Here is an 18737-nt window from a genome sequence, read left to right on the forward strand (position 1 = left end):
CAACCATCAGCGCGTCCACAACTTCAAAATGATCACTCGACGCTGCCCGTTTCTCCTCCCCTCACTCCCAAAAGCCCTACCCCGCCCTTCCACTCGCTTCATCACCACATCCGCCCCAGCCCCCTCCCCCCAAAACCCCCCAGTAGCGACCTCAACATCTGCCGCGCAACCCTTCAGCACGCCTTTCACACCGTCCCCCTCCACAGCCTCCCCTACCAACAAGACCTCCACCACCAAAGCCCCCCCAAAACCGAAATCCTCCACACCAGCGGGAACGCCCCTAAGAGGCCTCTCCTACATAAAAAACGCGCCCCCCCTCATCGCGCTCGAAGACGACGAATACCCTGACTGGCTATGGACATGCCTCACGCCGAAGACTTCCTCCACCTCTTCCGCCACCTCCACCTCCAGTACCGCTGATGGAAGCGCTGAAGCTGGAATGGGGGATCCATTCGGGAGTAAGAAACAGAGACGCTTGGCGAGGAAGATGAATGCGGGGAAATTGGGCAAGGGGGAGGATGGGGCAGGTGAAGGGGAAGGGGCAGGGGGAGGGGGAGGGGCAGGGGGAAGGGTGGGGATAGAAGAGCAAAGCGTGGATTTAGCTTATGGAGAGGTGGGGACGACGGAGGGGGATGAGGCGGCGAGGCAGAGGGAGGAGTTGAAAGTTGCGTTGAGGAGGAAGAGACGGACGGGGATTAGGGAGGCGAATTTTTTGAGGAGTATGCGGTGATCTGGGCGTTGGTTTTCTGGGGTTGGGGTTGGGTGAGAGGGGAGAAAGGAGAGGTGGGCATGTTGGATGGGGAATGGGGCTAGGAAGCTACGTTGTACCTGAGGAAGACACGGTGTATATTTGCTGGCTGACAGTTTGTATTCTTTGCTGTTGGTGACGCTAATTCATTTGTGCTTCTTATGAGTACCGATATCAATCAAGAAGGACCTCCCGCCGGCATGCCCGCCGCTCCAAAAGGCACAGTAGCGGGCACCACCGACTCCTGCGATGTGCCTTCCACCGTCCCATTCGTCTTCCCTCCACTTTCATCCCCGCCCGTCCCATTCAGCGCAGCAAAATTTCCCAAGTCCACAGTCGTCACATTGACCCCGTCCAACCCCAAACCCCCTTCGAGACCAGTCCCATTCATATCACCACCCCACTCCACTCCCACTAGCCCGCTTAACGGATGCCACGGGTCAATCCCATGCCCATTACACATATACCAATTCACACTCTCCTCAAACCGACTGCCAGCCACATACAAATAAATGACCGCAACATCACTAACCCACGCACCTCCCTGCACCCTGGCCATAGTCCTCCGATCATTAACACACGTCCCCAACAAGGCATTGACCGCCTGCGCCACAGCCGCCCATGTAGCAGCGAACTCCGCGTTCCGCACCGCGCCGTAGCTGTCCGCGAAACTCAGCACCGCCAATCTCATATTCCGCAGTTTCCAGATCTTGGGAAGCTGCACCATTTGCACCCCCGCATGGATGTTTTGGAGGTACCGAAATCGCGGGAAGAGGAAGGCTGGTTCGGAGAAGGTACGCTCTGCTGTGAATTCGCGCGCTCTTTGGGCCTGCTCGTCGGGTGGTAAAGAGGGGTTGGGGTAGAAGGGGAGGCGGAAAAGGAGGGTGTTGGCGGTGCCGACGTCCGGCTGGCCGAAGGTTGGGATGTCGCAATAGATTTGGGCGGTGTTAGGGGAGGAGGAGGTGGGGGCGGTGGTCGCGAGAGGGAGAAGGGCGAAGAGGAGGACGAGTAGGGGGATGTAATATGCGTCTGGGGAATGCAATTTCATGGTGGTGGTCTTGCAGAGGTGATAGATTCGCGTGTTGATGAGAAGCCGGCTGTGAGAGAATTGACATATTGGGAGCTATTGACAGCCACGCCTGGTCAATATCTGACCAGTGCTCCGCGGATGTTTGATGTTTTAGCGTGGAGGCAATTTTTCAATGTCACGTTGCTTCTTCTGTTTTGGTGCCTGTTTCTGATGATCCTGATCCTGAAACCTCCACCGCGTGGCACTGCGTGTAATCATTGGCGTGGGAGTGCATTTGTGAGTAGTGCGCTTCCCATTGGGCATATTCAGAACCCAGCGAGGTGTTACCTGGAGCCCCCGCTGTCTTGATCTTGCAGCGCATATCGCGTGGGCAATCGAGTGGTTTGCGCGACTCTGACAGCATGTTTCGCGCCACAAGCAGTTCCAACCGGAGAATATCACGAATGTTTCTGCGGGGAGGCGGTCAGCTATGGGATATATGGACTTCGTAGGCCTAGACTCGAGGCACCTGGATTCTCTATGTAGTGCTTGACCAATTTTTGTCATGATTGCCTTGGTCACCATGAGGATTCTCGTCATATCGATTTTATTTTCAGTCTCATGTGCTGATGAGTTCATTTACTGTGGGTCGAGAGGTGGTATGTATGGGTCTCCTGAGTTAGGGGACTGCAGCAGCCTTCTCAACGATGTTGCAAAACCACAAGATAGCGCGCGTAGGCTGTTTGATGAAGAGCAAATGCGGACTCGTGACGGGTCATGGCCGGGCTTTTATCTCCAACCAGAGCGGCTTCCATACGCTGTGCAGCTTCCTAGACTGTTCTCTCGTGGTCCGTACGTCCTCACACAGGCCTCACTGGCTCTACTCACGTGTTCTTTAGGCTCATGCAATTTTCTTTTGACAAGTTTTTCTAATGCGCCAGGAGAGACTGTGCCGGGTGGAAATTCGACTTGGGCATACATCAACCAGAGAGGACGAACACTGTTTTCACAATGTTGGAGCACCAGAAGAAGCACCGGAGGTGGCGTGGTAACGGTCAAGGGAGGTGAGTAATGGTCAATTGTTAAGCATGGCTCCTCATTGAAGGTGTCGTCAATTGACTTGTGCCCTCTCTAGATGGCCAAGCATCTGTGTTGAGTCTTTTTGTATGGAAAACAGGGTCACCGTTTCAAGATGTAGCCAATTCTTACATGAGCTCCCCCGGAGCCATGATCGTGGCCCCTGAGAATGGCCTCGCGCTAAACAACACAGCTCCGCCAGGCGGTTCGACCTTAGAAGATTCATCAGACAGCCCTTCTTCGTCGTGATCATGAATAAGCCTTCCTTCAATAGGGTTTAAACTTTTGACATGACCAATATTTTGACAGCCGTACTGGCACCGCGGCCCAAAAATCTTGGGGAGAGAGCTCAATTCGGTAGTCCATTCGCAGTCCAGGATACCGCGATAATTGATTGTAAGAGCTGCCAATGAGTCTGGATTGCGTCGTGCCATGGTGCAGTTGAACTCATTCATATGATGACCCTTCTAGCCTGACGATGATTGCCATCAGTACACAGGGGCTGTAAGTGCGTGTCAGACGGACAGAGTATTACTACAGAAGCAGATAAGCTGAAGAAGAGCGCATTGTGTCATTCAGCTTGGATATTCGTTCTCAAGGGAAGGCCCTGTCATAGCAGCATCAAAAGTAGCGTTGTTCTCGAGGCGTTGACACAGAATTCCCACTCAGGTCGTCGTCCTGTTCGTCCCTATCGGTACTCGTCCTGATATCCGTACTTACATAAATCTTATCATCATCCTCAGAAGCCAGTCTCGAATGCCCTAACATATCTCGTATTCCAGTGTTGTGCTTTTCATATGATTTGGGGACAGTGTTGATGTTGACTGTATTGCCGAAGGAGTTTGAAGTGAGTGACTTCTTGTTCCTGAAGCGCCCGGAGTTTCCTTGATCGTGTAAGGCGACACTGCCATTATCTCTCTTGATGTCACCAAAGAACGTCCTGCGAATCTTTTCCAGGGCAGATTGAAAATCGTCCAGAATGATGGTGTCGCAGAAGCATTTGAAGACAAGAGAGAGCTAAGCAACGTGTCAGTCAGATGATACTGTTCGTAGTGACCTAAACGTTTGCTAACCTTCCAATAAGGGTTTATTCCTACAATTCCGCCGAATTTGACGGTCGCTGAAAGTACATCCACAATCGCAAAGACAATGGAGATGAGCATAGACACTAGCATCAATCCAAATCGTGGGCTCGTGCGGACCAATTTGATATAGCCGAAGTTATATCGCTTCTTGATATTGTACAAGAGGCAAAGCGCCGTGAAAATCCACCAGGGATCCCTGAAGAGAGAGTAGTATTAGCTCCATTCAATCATGTTTGCAAACTATGGGAGCTCGTCCAGAACAAACGATGATGTATCTTGGTGAGGATTGAACATACCGGCAAAGAAATTCGAAAGGCCGTGTTCGAAGAAAGAGCCTGCTGATGTTATTGTTGAAAGCGAAATTGCCGTAGGTTTCCAGCACCCAATAAGGCGTGGTGAGCAAGAACGAGCCAATGTAAATATAGCTGGATCGACGCGACAGAAAAGGCTTTGTCTTCATCCACGCAATGATGTTGTGCAGATACCACGACGAATACAGCGCTATCGCAGTCGATGAGACGTAGAAGCCATATCCGTCAAAGCTCATGAAGCAGAATGTTCCATGGGCCATGGCCAATATTAGCTATCATAATCAGCCCAGTCTCAATTTGCGATGCTGGCATTTGGCGGCGAACCTCAATCAAAATCAGTCGGTGCAGTAGTAATGAGGTCATGTTCGCTACAACGATGCCAGCCATCACCAATAGCGCACCCAGCATGAAACCTTGGCTCCATGATTCCAAAATGAATCCCTCGATGGGTAGATTATATTTCCAAGAGCCATCCCAATCGTGCCCGTTAGGTCCTGGTATTGGAGACATGCTCTTCTTCACGTGGCTAATATTACTTTAATTGCTAAGGATTGGAGCAAGCTTAAAATGAAGCCATCATTTAGCTGCGGTTTCCGGATTTGCGAAGTAGTAACGTGAGACCGATCAACAAAGAAAGAAAGCTGGAGCACCATGTCGGACAGTCCCTTAGAGACCATATATCCATTATTGAGTGCGGACAATTATTTCATCATAAAGCTTGGACCACTTGGTATGCGAGTGCGGGAAATTTTGATCACTCATTCTTGCAGGAAATTCGTAGTGTTGAGGTATATCGATAGATGCGTTCCAATGACGAGCGGCAACAGCCACACGATCAGCACCCCACATGCTGTACCTACATATGAAGCGCAGGAAAAGCTCGCACAAGCGACGGCTAAGCCTAGCTAAGCAAGCTCTAGTGAAGTTTCGAGAGACGATCTCAATCTGAAGGGGTTGCGATAACCACTCGCAATGGATTTCATCGGGAAGTTGCAGCACGGTCGACAAGCCAGACTTTCGCTGCGTCCAACCACTCCACAAAGACGGATAATAAGGCACCAATCTTTACTAAACGATCAAGATGATTGCGCCATTATCCTGGCGCATGCGGAATGGGACGATAAGAACGGTGTGTAGCGGGACGAACCTACGCAAGAGGAGGAATGCGAGCTTTGCTGATCCAATCGACCTTCCTCGACTTACATACACTTTGCCAGTCCTTGGAGGCCGCTCGGTATTCCTACTTCATCCAGGTATATTCCGCAAATTAGTCTTGATCGCAACCAAGAAATGAGCTGCTAAAGTAGAAGCTTCAAGTGTCTCTTGCGAGTGAAAGCAGTTTTGAAGTCAGCAAGCTTGCCGCTCAGTGTCCACCGCTTTCACCCCTATTTTTTTGGGAAAATAGGGGTGGGCGGGCATCGAGAACAGGTAGGGGTAGAGGTCGAATAGGCAAGAGAGTGTTGCATCCCTCGTACATCCAGTCGTTTCAACTTCAAGATCACTCCCGTCTACTTCCCCAAATTGAACACGGGAAGGCGTGTTCACGGTGTATGCGGCCCCGGGGACGGCTCGCTCTTGCCGTTCTCCAGCCTCCGATATAGACCGTGGCTACTGTATCTTGCTTGCTATTGGTTTTGTCGTGATCTCGCAGATTGTAGTATTAACCCTGGACACCGAGGTGGTGGTGGTGGTGGTGGTGTGGATGGCTTAGGTAACCCTCTGTAAGCAAGCCATTGATATACGTGTAAACGAGCTCATGCTGCATCTTGGTGCACAGGGTGCAGGTTAGTGCATATGTTGTATGTCGGGGTGGATGTCCCGAAGAGGGAAACGTGGTCGAGTTCGCGGGACGGCCTAGAAGATGACGCAATTCCCTGGGGGAAGGGCACATCCGCGCCGTTCCAAGGTTGACCACGTCAATAGAGTAGACTCTGTTGCTGCTACTACCACTATCACTGTACCGTGACTGAAGACGAAACTTTTTTGCCTGTCATTTGAGTGGACCTTATGCATCGCCTTGGTACTTTCAAGCGAGGAGATTAGGATTCGCCGGGCCCAAGGAATGAATGTACGAGGAGGAGCTGGAAGACAACCTGGAGGAGGCACCAGGAGGTTTGCGGGCGCAATCCAGGGAGCCGCTTTTAAGGGTGGCCCGCCTAAAGCTTAGCGGAGGTCCCTTACGACATCTCGTCGTCCCTTCCAGATCCCCACCGTCAACCTTAGAGTACAGCAACGCGCCTGCGTAACACGACATCACTCACCATACGTGAGTTGCTCGAGCCACTGCCACCGAGCATACACGCATGACCAACAGTGAACATATCCTGAATAAAGAAGACATTGGGCTTGACGTAAAACGCCTCATTGATTCATATCGACATGGCTCGAACAATTGACACCTCCTTTTACACCTACCAGAACAAACTCTTGAGTGCCTCCTACCCGAATACAATAACCAGCGCTCCAGATATTTGAAAAAGTGCATATCATACATGACATGAGCCAAGGACTTAATCTCAGAGCCGAGTCTTCCCATCACGTCCTTTGACCTTCCTATCGCCTGCCATCTTCCCACGTGTGAGCCCGTCAAAATACGTTTCCTTCGGTGTTTCTTTGAGATATCGCTGCATTGATTCCGAATGCGGCTTCACAGCCCTTTGCTGCTTGCTGGCGTGTTTCTTTGGGGATGATGAGCGTCGATCCTGGTCGATGCTTAGCCAGAGCAAAGGAAAGACATAAGATCCCCCGGGAATGCTCTCGTACCATTTTGTTATGTGACTGCTTACTAATCCGAATTCTGCGTGCCAAGAGTAATCCTGAAGGGCGAGAGAGACGTTGAATGATCTAAATTGATGGACGTTAGGGAGGAGAAAGCACCGTGTAAATTTGGCTTGGTGAATAATGTACGAGACGAACAATCGCAGGTCGTCGAATCCATTTTATACTGTCTGAGTGGATAGAGCATGGCCAATACCCTTCATTCTGTCTCAATGTCATGGCAAAAAGCCCCCTCTCTACCTGAGATCAAGGGTCGCATTCTTCTGCTTGATAGGATCTCCCCCAGCGAGGTAGGAATCTACCTCACAGACGTCCCACCGTGCGATGGGAGGAATCAAAGCGGCCATCTCAGGTGTGCGACGACCTCCAACATTCCAGCAACCGACCACAAGATTTGGGGATCGCTCCCAAGATACAGGGAGCACCATCCGAGAACCCGCCCTTCGATCCAGGCAACAATGCCCTCAACCATAGCGGCTGGAGAGAGAGCCAATTTAGTTTCGCCAAGCGATCACTGCACCACGATAATGAGCATAATGGAGAAGCGGGGTCCCCCTGAAAATCTGGATCACAATCGCAGGAGAAACCCCATCACTTGCTGCTTCACCAGACATCTTCGTTCCAATGTATACGGCCCACGGACAACCGAGGCGACAAATCGTTCAAGACTCTATGACCTCCAGAGGGGGCTGGAGGCTTTTACGCGACTACGACGCTCACCGAGATTGCACTAGTTCCAGTAGTGTGGGCGTTCTGCCCTAGAAATCCCACCTGTCTCCCACGCGGAGGGGTATACCTCCCACCATTTTTGGGGCAGAACACCGGCCCTTCCACTGAGGCGGAGAGGAAGGATTATATAGTCCTAGTCTTCTTTTCAAGCTAGCATGGGTCAGCTCCAAGCCTCCGGCTTCACAAGTACATTATTCTGCCAATTTGGGCGCGCCATCGTCAACCTTGCCAGGCGCTATCCGCAATGCCCCTCCACACCTGGCCCAATCAAGTCATGGCCTGTCCGCTGGCGGCAAAATAAACAAACGACCTCTGATCCGCCTTTCAACCCATCAGAGAGCCTTTCCTCAAGCTTATGACATAGTTCTTCTGATTGCACAGCCACTTTGCCTACACGCCTGATTTTCAAGACTCGGCGGCGACAAAATGGCACTAATTTGCTACCATAAGAAAGAGAGGCGGAAACAGAGGGGCATAACATCTACAGCATGCAATTCAATTGACCAAGCAGAACCCCCTAGCTGTGTAACTTCAGACTTTTCTTTGGAATACTCAAGCAATGTCGCAGGGACAGGCGTTCTTCGTCCCAGACAATCTCCTCGAACCTAACGACCTACCTAGCAGTCCTCCTTCCATCCCTCGACACTCCTTCCCCACGCAATCAGGCTGGCGTACTGGCCTTGCCCACCCCCATGGCTATATAACAACACCTGAAAGCTCGGAAACGACAAGGATCCCACCACCTCCTCATTATCCTACAGAACCAGCTACTTCTTCAGCGCTGGTAAATCCTCAAGATGAACTTGGGCCATTCGTGATTGGGTGGGGGATGCCGGCGACAGCACATCCAAATAGCTACCAGCAGCCATCACAGACCTTCGGATATGGGCCAGGTGGTCCTCGAAGTTTTCAAGAGACGGTACCTACCATTCAGGAGGCAGCTGCGACCCCACCTTTGCGTTGTGAGAAGTTGAGACAAGCCCTACCGTCTCCGAATACATCTATCCCCACACTCGCCGACAGAAACACGCTGTCTCCAAATAGCGCTATGGACTATTCACGCTCCCAACGAAAGAGAAGGCAAAAAGGGACGCATAGACAAAGCGATGCGGAACCAGAATTCAGTTCCCCTTCTTCAGCCTCCTCTCCTACTCCTGCAGTGCCTCCTAAACTTCATGCATATACTATAGCTGCCTGCGCAATATGGATCACGAAGAATCTTGGTTCAGAACCATCAAATGGGACTATATCTTGCTTGAGTCATGCATTCGATGAGCCAGTCGTTGCACTTCGCCAATGGTTCACGCAATATCAAAATAGTTTTCGTCACGAGGAGACACGTATCCTGAGCGATTCGATACAAGAGACGCCCGATGATGCTACTGCTGCTGCGTGCGACCTTTGGAGACTTAAGCGTCAACAGGCCAGACCTTCAAAGGAAACAATCTGCCTTCTAAGTCTAGTTTTCCATACGGCAGAGAAGGTCTTGAGTAACTGGTTCACGCGCAATGAGATGACATTCCAGGCATATGAAGATAGTGGCTACATTAGTATGACATATACCGATGAAGAGGTTTCTTCCAAATATGGGGGCAACCGTAATGTTTGTGGCTCTCGGAAACGCAAGCTCAACGTCGAATTAGATCGAGACGAAAAAAAGCCATATGCATGTACGTCTCGTTGTGGCGCTACTTTTAAGAAGAAGGACGCATGGAAGCGTCATGAGGAAATCAATTGGCCCGCTAAGGTATGGGTCTGTGGGTTACAAGGCTGTCAGCACAAGATGGAGGGAAACCGTGCCTATTACCGCAAGGATCATTTCAAAGGGCATGTCTCCAAAGAGCACGCCGATATGGAACTTTCTGAAAAAGAGATCGCCGCCTCCAGTAGCCCAATCAAGTCCAACTTCAACCCCACCTGTATCTTTCGCAACTGCCCAATCACCTTTCGAGACTGGAATGAGCGCATCAATCACATCGCGGATCACTTTCAAAACCCGTGGAATATGTCCCAATGGCGAGAGCCCGACAGTGAGGATGATGCCGATGAGCAGTCGGCAGGTGTGAGCGACGGAAGTTCTTCGTCCGATAGTTCAGATGAGGACAGTGGTAGTGATTACGACGGATCGGCTGAGACGGGAGGAGCTGACTCTCCAGATCCTAGCGCTAGAGATGGCCCACAGTCAGGTGGTTACGATCCCGGATATGGCAACTCGTCGTCCCAGCCACCGCATTATGGTGACGCATCCGGCGGAGGTACCTATGGCAGCAGCGTCGGATTCTTTTATGCTGGAAGCCCACCTCATTCTCAGTTTGATCTCGCCACCTGGAGCCGAGAGCACCAAGAAGAATGGGTCGAGAAATGCATTTGCACACTGTCAATCGGCGCACTCTTGAAGCTTTTAGCACCATGGTCTCCTCAGATCGATTCGCTGGGTCATCTTGGGTATGGTAGAATGACCGTCATCGACGAGGTCCGTATAAGAGGCTATCAGTGGACAATGGCACGAAAGACCATACAGATGAGTTCTTCAAAATGCCAGAAGGCTTCGCGGGAGGTAGCGAACATGATCAAGCTGAGCCATCCTCACGTCGTTCGTGTCATCACGACATACAGTGACGCGAGCTCTTTGAGTATTTTGATGCAGCCTGTGGCCGATTACAACCTTTCTCAATTCCTCCACACATGTTCTTCGACGTCATCGGCTGAACACGACGCAAGCTTGTGGACATGGTGCAGCTGCCTTGCTGTGGGTCTTCAGTACATGCACGAGGAGATAGGTATTCGCCACCGGGACATAAAGCCCAGTAACATCCTAGTCAGGGACAAAGTGGTCTTTTATGCTGACTTCGGATCGTCCAACGCCATAGCAGACGACGAATCTATTGCAGACACAGGTGACTTTACCGAGCTGTACGCCGCACCCGAAGTCCGGCAAGGCGAACGTGGAAGGGCATCCGACATCTTTTCCTTAGGTTGTGTCTTTCTAGAAGTGGCAACAGTCCTGATACAGCGTTCTCTTGGGGAGCTGCGAGACTTGCAACATACATACATCAATCGTAGTACTCAAAGTCTACACTGGGCTACGGCATGGGTGAGTCACCTACGGAGGTCTGTGTCACTATCGCCAGCATCAGACAAGATCAAACTTATACTGGATGTCTGCGACAGTATGATGCATTCTCGGCCGAGCGAAAGACCCTCAGCGTCCGACATTGTCACACAGATTACGGAGGAACCATGCTGCAAATACGACCATCGTCGACCCAACGTAAGCCACAAATCACAAACATGGCCTCCGTATAGCCCACCAACACCAGTGAAGAGTGAGCGGCCTAAACCAAGGGAGAATATGAACGGGCTGCAAAGCAACAAAGCCAGCAATCCCTCAGGATCAAGGACCTGCAACACCACATCAGAGCCGCCCCGAGCTTCACCAACGAAGATAAAACCATACAAGAAGCCAATTCCACCATCTACACAACCTCAACATCACGCAAGCCTATATAAATACCAGCCCAGACTGCAAGGCTTCTTGCATTACACAGACAAGTATCAAGAATTCCTCGGATCAGGTCGCTCCACGATTGGGAGAAAGGCCGCCACACGAAACCTCAGCAAAGGCATCAGTCTCGGCGCTGCACCCGGATTTTTGGATCTCCTTGGGGGTTTAGACGGTCTGTAGATATGGGAAAGCAAGTGTGATAAGAAACAGGCTTAAGGAGAACACATATCCGCTCACAAGCGCCGAAGGTTCACAACAAAACAAACAACCACGTCGTGTGCTCTGCCACGCATGAGATCTCATCCGATAATCTTTCTGAAAACTTCCCGATCGATTGCAGGCGTTTGGAAACGATATGAACTTTGATGAGATCTATGCCAAAACGCTACGCTTTCTCTCTTCTCTTGATATGTATAAGCGTCAATATAATTTTTCAAGGAACCTTGGTTCCTTGTACCACGGTCATCAATTTCCACCTACGCGGTCCCTGTCAAAACTTCTCAATCTTGATAATTGGAATTTCCCGAGCTAAAGAGACATCCATGTGATTACAAGATTCGATTTCCATCGCATTGTGTGTCACCGTCCCTACCTGGGTCAATTGAAACCCACCGTGCTGAGAAGACTGGTAGGTACCTTGAATTCAGACACTGCCTTGTGAGTCAGTTTAGAGATGACGGAATGATCGTAACATGAAATTTCGTGACCTAGAGTCTTAGCGCAATGTGTACACCATCCACCGCATACGACCCTATACAGCTGAACAAAGATGACGTTCGACACACCGCCGCCTATACTCCAAGAGGCATTACTTCACCTTCGCACCATCGACTCCCGATCTCTTGTCCATTCAATAAAACGTCCAATTTAGACAATATGCTGCGGCTCACTCTGCCTCTTGATCAAAACAGGTCGTGCGTCAGTGCTCGAATTTTCAAATACCCTTTGTCGCCTTCGTCCACCAGAAAGACTCGTCAAAGCCCTTTCCCCTCTCCTCCACTCTCCTCCCCTAGAGCATTATGAAAGGCGATCGAGAACGCAGTTGTGGCAGTTGTATTCAGCAGCGCCATCAGCGGTCTTGAACCGGCTTGATATCAACAACCGCGTGCGTCTGGTGCGACCCTATCCGTCCTTTCCTTTTACCAAAATGTCTTCAAAAGAGCCTTCTCCGAGAGCCTAGGCGTCATTATCGCCCGTGATGTTTCCATCCATAAAACGGAGGTTCGTCATTGTTTTTTCAAAATGCAGTTTTCCTTGCCAGTGTTACTCCCCCGCCCCTTACTTTTGTTAGCACTACACGGAGCCTGCTCCGTCGGGTTCCCACACTCCCACATATAGCCGAGCATTTTCTTTTTCCCGCATGTATCCGCGTCATTGTTTTCAGAGAAAGCTGGGATGCGTAAAAACCCGTTCTCCCATATTCTTCAGTCGTTCTTCCTTGTTGAGGCGCTTGTACCCGTCAGTTTAGATCACCCTTTGCTGAGGCTAGGTTTGTTGGGCACGATAAAGTGCTGCATTCGCGAGTGGCATCCGCTAAACACTCTGGTGAATTGGGTGGCGGTCCGTGGGATCCAAGACTCCATCCTTTGTCTCACCACGACCGTGCGCTCGTTGGGGCTCGGAGAACATGGAAAACCTCCTGCAACCCCGCACTCCGCACTCGATACCGTTCGAAATCAGTTTTACGGACAATGCCGGGGTATCAGTTCGTTGGGATGAATGGTGTGCATTGTTAGGAAGTAAGTATCTCGCTGCCGTTAATAGGATTTAGTTTGGTGCTAATGAGTTGGACACATCCGAAGCTCTATCTCTTGGAGGGGGTTCGTCTTTTAATACGTTCCTGTCTACGTTAGACTTTGGTCATGGGTCTTTAAGTCTCTTCATGTGCATGCAAACATTAGTTTATAGGACCGAGTTCGGCCGAAGAGCCAAGCTTCGGGGTCCTGGTCTGTATGTGGAAGCTGCATGGATCATGCACTTCCAAGCTCTGCATCTTGTAAGTTGACCCTCGCCAATCTTCATCTTGTATATCAGCCCTCGCCGATTTTCAATCCCATTGAAACTGTGTGCATATGTCATTCGTACCCCATCCACTCAATTCTACCCCTCTTCTATTCGGTGTTGGTCGGCTTCACTACATATATGTTTGCATCACATATCATTTTCCGACCTCATCGGGTGAGCTGCAAGATCGCTCGGCTGTCAACTGCAAGATATCTCCTCCTCGGAAATGCACACTTAGATCTATGTTCAAGGATCAGATCTTCAGAATCGCTCTCAGCCAACTAGCTGAACTTTCCCCGCATTAAAAATCTTTTCAGGGAAAGCATGAGATCAAATTGCAGTCTTTAGGAGATCCTTGGTCTCGTCTGACCGAGATGATCACTTCCAGGGATGAGTACAAATACTTCCTCATCTCAGTTGCAATCTATTATAGTCCCACACTTACTCCCAATTGAATTGAACTGAATCTTCCTACAATGATGCTGTGGAATCTTGCTCTGTTCTTGCTAGGAGTGACCCCTCGGGCTAGGGCTCTATCTCCAATACCCTTAGCCATTCTTCCTCCCCAACAGTGCGAGACTGTTATCGACTGCGGTACTGACTTTGGTAAATGCTTTCCTCAATTGCTTTTGTTTAGATCTTGACCATTCTATAGAAAAGGCCACCGTTACCACAATCACTACCACTTATCCCCCCCTTTAATGGAAATGAAACCCTCACGCTACCCCCTAACGAGGTGACTGGCTCGACAACCACTATACACGTTATTGAACCCAGAAAGACTACTTCGGAGCCCTGCTTTCATTCAACTCTCACGCCCGGCTCTTTCGAATATAGCAGTATCCCAACACCAACAACTGGTCAGCCATGTACCATATGGACGATTGACAAGGGTCCAGCTCCATCAGATGAATCGACCATTACTATAAGTGCAACGATGACTAACGTACCGCGCCCTACCGAGCCGATAACGTGCCCTCCATACAAAGAGCCCGACACCAACGAAGAAACCGTCATAGTGATTCCTCCAATCAGCGAAACGTTCGTCGACCCATGTCCTCCTACATGTTCCGCCAATCCAGTAGTCGTAACAGTGACACAGCAACCCCAACCCGGATCCGTGATTGAGACCATTGCACCCGAAGGCACCATGACCACCGTCCCAGCATCCAAATTCCCCTGCTCCTCCTCCGACCTGAAACCCTGCCGGGGCGACGAAGTCCAGGACTGGAAAGTCTTCCGGGTAACCTGGACGCCCGAGTATCCCAAACCCGGCCATCCAAAACCCTACTACACCAGCTCGGAATTCGATTTCGACACCATCCTCACAATCACGGACAACTACCGCCAAAGCGAGCATTTTGTCGTCAAGATGGACGACGAAGTGCTGGGCGAGACGCACGAGAATGGGTTCGATGCGGAAAACATGTGTCAGAATGATGGGGATGTCTGCATCGCGAAAGGGTTCTCGCATGGATCTTTCTTGGTCCCGAAGGGGAAACATGAGTTCAGTTTTGATTGGACGGAAGGGCCTCAGGATTGGCCGAATCTCAAACCGGCGAGTTCGGGAGGCGGGTTGTGGCGGTTTGATAAACCGTGCGAATGTGCCGATGCTGACGAAGGCGGGGAGCTGAAGACGAAATGATTTTCTGCGCTTTCGTTTCTGGGCTCGTCGGTGCTTGCTCAGCTAGGACGCTCTCTTTTTGAGTTGGGAAATTGAAGCACGTTGGAATCCTCCCACCTTTGAGGAGTATATAGGTAGGTAGTTTACATATGGACACGCTCGTTTGTTGGTGGAATGTATATGAGATTTATATATAGAAGTCTCCGAACCCAAAGCCACATATAAGTATTGAATGACGCACGCTTTGCCACTTTCTTTCTCCCCCAAGCATCTTTTCCGCAGACCCATTGAAAATCGAGAAGGATAATAGAGTTTTAATTCGGCGCTTACTGTTCATGACTAGTAGGGCACAAAAACATGAACATTCTGCGCGAGGGCATCACGTGTATCTCCCCAGAAGCTCGGTTGAAGCTGCAAGATGGAGTTTTTTTTGTGTGCAGGACTTGCCTGTGCCAGAGACTCCGGAAGTGTGCCAGCGGAGTGACTCTCTGAGGACGGTCATGGTGTTAGGGGGATCATTCGTGGAGCTACGCTGAGACTGTAGAAGAGAGGGAAGGGCTGTGAGCTTGGTGCTTGGGTTTTGATCGTGCTCGGGACAGAGAATTGTGAGCGCTTGCGAGTTGAGTTGATGGTTGTCTTGCAGTGCGTTGCTTCTGGATGCGATATACATCTTGTCGAGTTCTTTGCCGGCGTATTTTGCTCAATAAACGCTCTTGCGACTCACATTTGTTTCGAGCTGAACAGACATTCATGGGGCTGGAGCATTTGGTTTGCGTCGCTTTGTGTAATGTCATAATGTACAGTGGTAACGGCAAGAAAAGTATAGACTTGGTCAAGTTCAGAAACGTCTCTTAATCCGTAAATTAGCAGATCTCCTTGTCCAGGTCCCTCTACTTGAGCCATGAATCGACAGAGCCATATAAGGGATATCGTTCCTCGGGTAAAGAGTCAAAGAACCCTGGTCGAAAAAAGTTTTTCCTCTCATTCAAAGCCCACATCTCTGTCCAATTGATGTTGTACCAAGAAACCCTGTAATAATGCCCAGACTTCTCTAGAAGATTACCAAAGCCTTTGTACATCTCGTGCATGAAGACTTTCTCTGCTTGAGCCTCTGTTGCCATGGCTGCGTGATCCTTCGATCTAGCCTCCGTTAATTTGTCCGTCCGGCAGACCCACTTACCGGTCAAAGAGGTGGACCGTGGACTAAATACAACGCCATTACTGGCTAGCCTGAGGGCGAGATCGAATGTTCCGGTGGGGATTGGTTGTAATCTTCTCGGAAATTCTATCCTGTACCATCTCTCCAGCAGCCTGTGTGCATCTGGCCACTTATCCTTCGCTCGGTTGGATTCGTCATCAGTCAGCATTAGTTCTATCGTAGATTCCTCTTTCAAGGGATAGCATCCTTCTGTCAAGCCGTAGAAGGCATAATAAGCCATGCCTATTACCATCCTATCGCAAATCTTGTCCGCTACTAGTATTCGGGGCCTTGAATTCAAGATGAGGTAAATGATATTCGCCACTACAGGAGCTTGCAAAAGGCAGGTCTCGCTCATTCCACTGAGGGAGTCTTCCCAAGCACGCGGCTTGCTGTGACTATTAGACTGAACTATATCGATCTTGATTTTTGAGATGAATGGCCGGAGCTTCGCAGGGGTGTTGACGCTGAGAGTATCAAGCAAGACAAAGAGTAGGCCCAGACCTTCAATCTCAGCGCTGTACCCTAAGGTTCGTCTCAACCAATCTCCAAGAGCCCATCTCTCTTTAAATGACGCATTATCTATCTCCTGTCTGAGCAGCAACGAAGTCTGGAGTTGTCCCAGTGCCAGCTCTCCAGTGTGCGCTAAGCCATTCACAATCTCCATGAACGTGCGCTCGTCCTCAGTCGTTTCCCCATAGTAAGGCTTATAGAACACATCATGATAAACATCAGCCCAAGCATACATAATCAGTGAGGCCACCTGAATTTCGAACGCATAGCCTTCTTCTGGGATCTCGATAGCATGGCTTCCTTCTTCATTCGCACTGTACCTTTGGCCGAAGGCCATAATATCGGCTTCATTCAGACGGCATCTATAATGCCGTGCCTTGAGTCCGAGTGGCCACTCGTCTCTGTCTCCGTACTCCATGCGGTCCTCATCATCTCCGGCTGAACGGCTGTTGGTCCAATCTTCCGATGATACATTTCTCTGCTTGTCGCGCTTAAGGCCCGAGAAGATATTGACATTATCCTTCCAGAACTCTGTTCGAGGATTGAAGGCTTCCATTATCATTTCCTGAGCATTTTCGGCGTCGCTAGGGAAGTATAAACGGATACGGACTCCTGCGAGATCATGCATTGCGTCACGGATTTCGTTCCCATCTTTGAACTTGCCTTTGTCAACACCCAGACTTTTCTGCCTTTTGGCCTGTCTACGATGAATCGATTGTTTCATAGTATCCCTCTCCTTGGCGCGTGCGTCGAATCTACAGCGAATATTACTTTTCTCCACGAGATCATGAAGCTTCATTTCGACGAAAGTGGCAAGAGCCACGTAATGTGGCAATTTGTTAGGCCAGGATCGAACGAATTCCACGATTTCCGCGTCGACCTCTGGCTTGTTACTTGCCATTTTGCTGGTAGCGGTTCTAAAGAGAGAAGATTGTGAAGTAGAATCCATACAGTCGAAATGATAAAACACAATGACAGGCGTAGCTCAACAGCATCAAGAATATGACTGCGTCGAAAAACGAAGATGGAAGGGCGCTGGCTATTTAGCAGAGCATGTCGTAGGTGGTCAGCTCCAACAAATGCTAGCCTGATATAGACTAAGGGTTATGCAAGAGAAGAGAGTAGAAGGTGGGGTAGACTCAGCCTTACTGTGCTTAGAGTTAACCAAGTCTTTTCGCTCAAGGGAATGAGAGATCGCGCGGCGTAACATTCTGACCCGGACTCTATGCTGGATGAACTATTACGTAGGCCCCTTAGCACACCGAGTATGGCTTCTTACGCTGCAGCAGCGAAGGCTCAAAGCGAGATCTATTCCAGCTTGAAGGTTCTCTGGCAGTTCCTCTCATCACCTAGGTGGAACACGAAATCTAATCGGTCAAGAATACGACTTCTTGAGTATTTCGAAAACGCCGATGAAGTTCACCGATCATCTGAAGTACCCAACCTGCAAGACGTTCTTGCCGGCATCAGAGTGGAGCTTCGCAATACTCAGAATGGTCGACAAGGCTGCGTCATTGTTGTTGAGGACATCGAACCAAGTCAGGTTGAGATGCTCGGCGAGGCTCTTGACATCGATCCCGTGTTCTTCGCAGGTTATCTTGGTACAGACTTCAGGAATCTAGAACACCATGCTCTACCTCTATGGGCGACTACTCTGCCCTCAGAATCTGCTTCTCAAGAATCCCTCCATCTTCATCACCAGCGACCCACACGGCTGACAACGAATGCCGTGATCCCAAAACATGTGATTCTTGTCACGAATGGCAATGTGGTTCGAGCTGTAAGGCGCTTGTCAACGATTGGAGATACCAACGTCGCCTTGGTCCGAAGCTGCTGCTCACTCATTCGTAAAGTCTTTGAATCGGGATTCTGGATTTGTATGTTCAAAAGGTCTCATTGCGCTATACACATAGCTGACGACGACGAGTTCCAGGCTTAGTACTCGTGGATGACACCTCTGCAGATATCGTACCAAAAGTCCCTTCCATCCTCCCCGAACGGATTTCTGTCATCCAGAAACCACTTCACAGTCCGGTCCCATTGACTCTGGACTTGAGAGGTTCGCATCGATTTATGTTAAGCAGCGGATCTCGAGTTTGGGGGTTGTTTGATGACCTCGTGGCTTCTGGCATGCGAGGACCTGGCTTCATCAGCAG

At 50.1% G+C, this 18737-nt stretch overlaps 6 protein-coding genes across 6 annotated transcripts; 3 read left to right on the forward strand and 3 right to left on the reverse strand.

The window, feature by feature from the left end:
- Positions 1–926: 926 nt before the first annotated feature.
- KY384_004038 (uncharacterized protein) lies at positions 927–1796 on the reverse strand (the record flags this gene model as incomplete). The annotated part of the gene is made up of 1 exon (XM_044812546.1): positions 927–1796. One exon carries the CDS (start codon positions 1794–1796, stop codon positions 927–929), a length of 870 nt encoding a protein of 289 aa, XP_044669966.1.
- Positions 1797–3455: 1659 nt separating this feature from the next.
- KY384_004039 (uncharacterized protein) lies at positions 3456–4213 on the reverse strand (the record flags this gene model as incomplete). Its single annotated transcript, XM_044812547.1, has 3 exons — positions 3456–3851; positions 3908–4115; positions 4185–4213. 3 exons carry the CDS (start codon positions 4211–4213, stop codon positions 3456–3458), a joined length of 633 nt encoding a protein of 210 aa, XP_044669967.1.
- A 4083-nt stretch (positions 4214–8296) lies between these two features.
- KY384_004040 (uncharacterized protein) lies at positions 8297–11422 on the forward strand (the record flags this gene model as incomplete). Its single annotated transcript, XM_044812548.1, has 1 exon — positions 8297–11422. One exon carries the CDS (start codon positions 8297–8299, stop codon positions 11420–11422), a length of 3126 nt encoding a protein of 1041 aa, XP_044669968.1.
- A 2761-nt stretch (positions 11423–14183) lies between these two features.
- KY384_004041 (uncharacterized protein) lies at positions 14184–14891 on the forward strand (the record flags this gene model as incomplete). Its single annotated transcript, XM_044812549.1, has 1 exon — positions 14184–14891. One exon carries the CDS (start codon positions 14184–14186, stop codon positions 14889–14891), a length of 708 nt encoding a protein of 235 aa, XP_044669969.1.
- Positions 14892–15760: 869 nt separating this feature from the next.
- Positions 15761–17482, reverse strand: KY384_004042 (uncharacterized protein; the record flags this gene model as incomplete). The annotated part of the gene is made up of 1 exon (XM_044812550.1): positions 15761–17482. The coding sequence occupies one exon, from the start codon at positions 17480–17482 to the stop codon at positions 15761–15763; it is 1722 nt and encodes a 573-aa protein (XP_044669970.1).
- A 366-nt stretch (positions 17483–17848) lies between these two features.
- On the forward strand, positions 17849–18520 carry KY384_004043 (uncharacterized protein; the record flags this gene model as incomplete). The annotated part of the gene is made up of 1 exon (XM_044812551.1): positions 17849–18520. The coding sequence occupies one exon, from the start codon at positions 17849–17851 to the stop codon at positions 18518–18520; it is 672 nt and encodes a 223-aa protein (XP_044669971.1).
- Between the last annotated feature and the right edge of the window lie 217 nt (positions 18521–18737).

The sequence above is a fragment of the Bacidia gigantensis genome (assembly GCF_019456465.1).
Source record: "Bacidia gigantensis strain McMullin 20006 chromosome Unknown contig_231, whole genome shotgun sequence".
Classification (NCBI taxonomy): domain Eukaryota; kingdom Fungi; phylum Ascomycota; class Lecanoromycetes; order Lecanorales; family Ramalinaceae; genus Bacidia; species Bacidia gigantensis.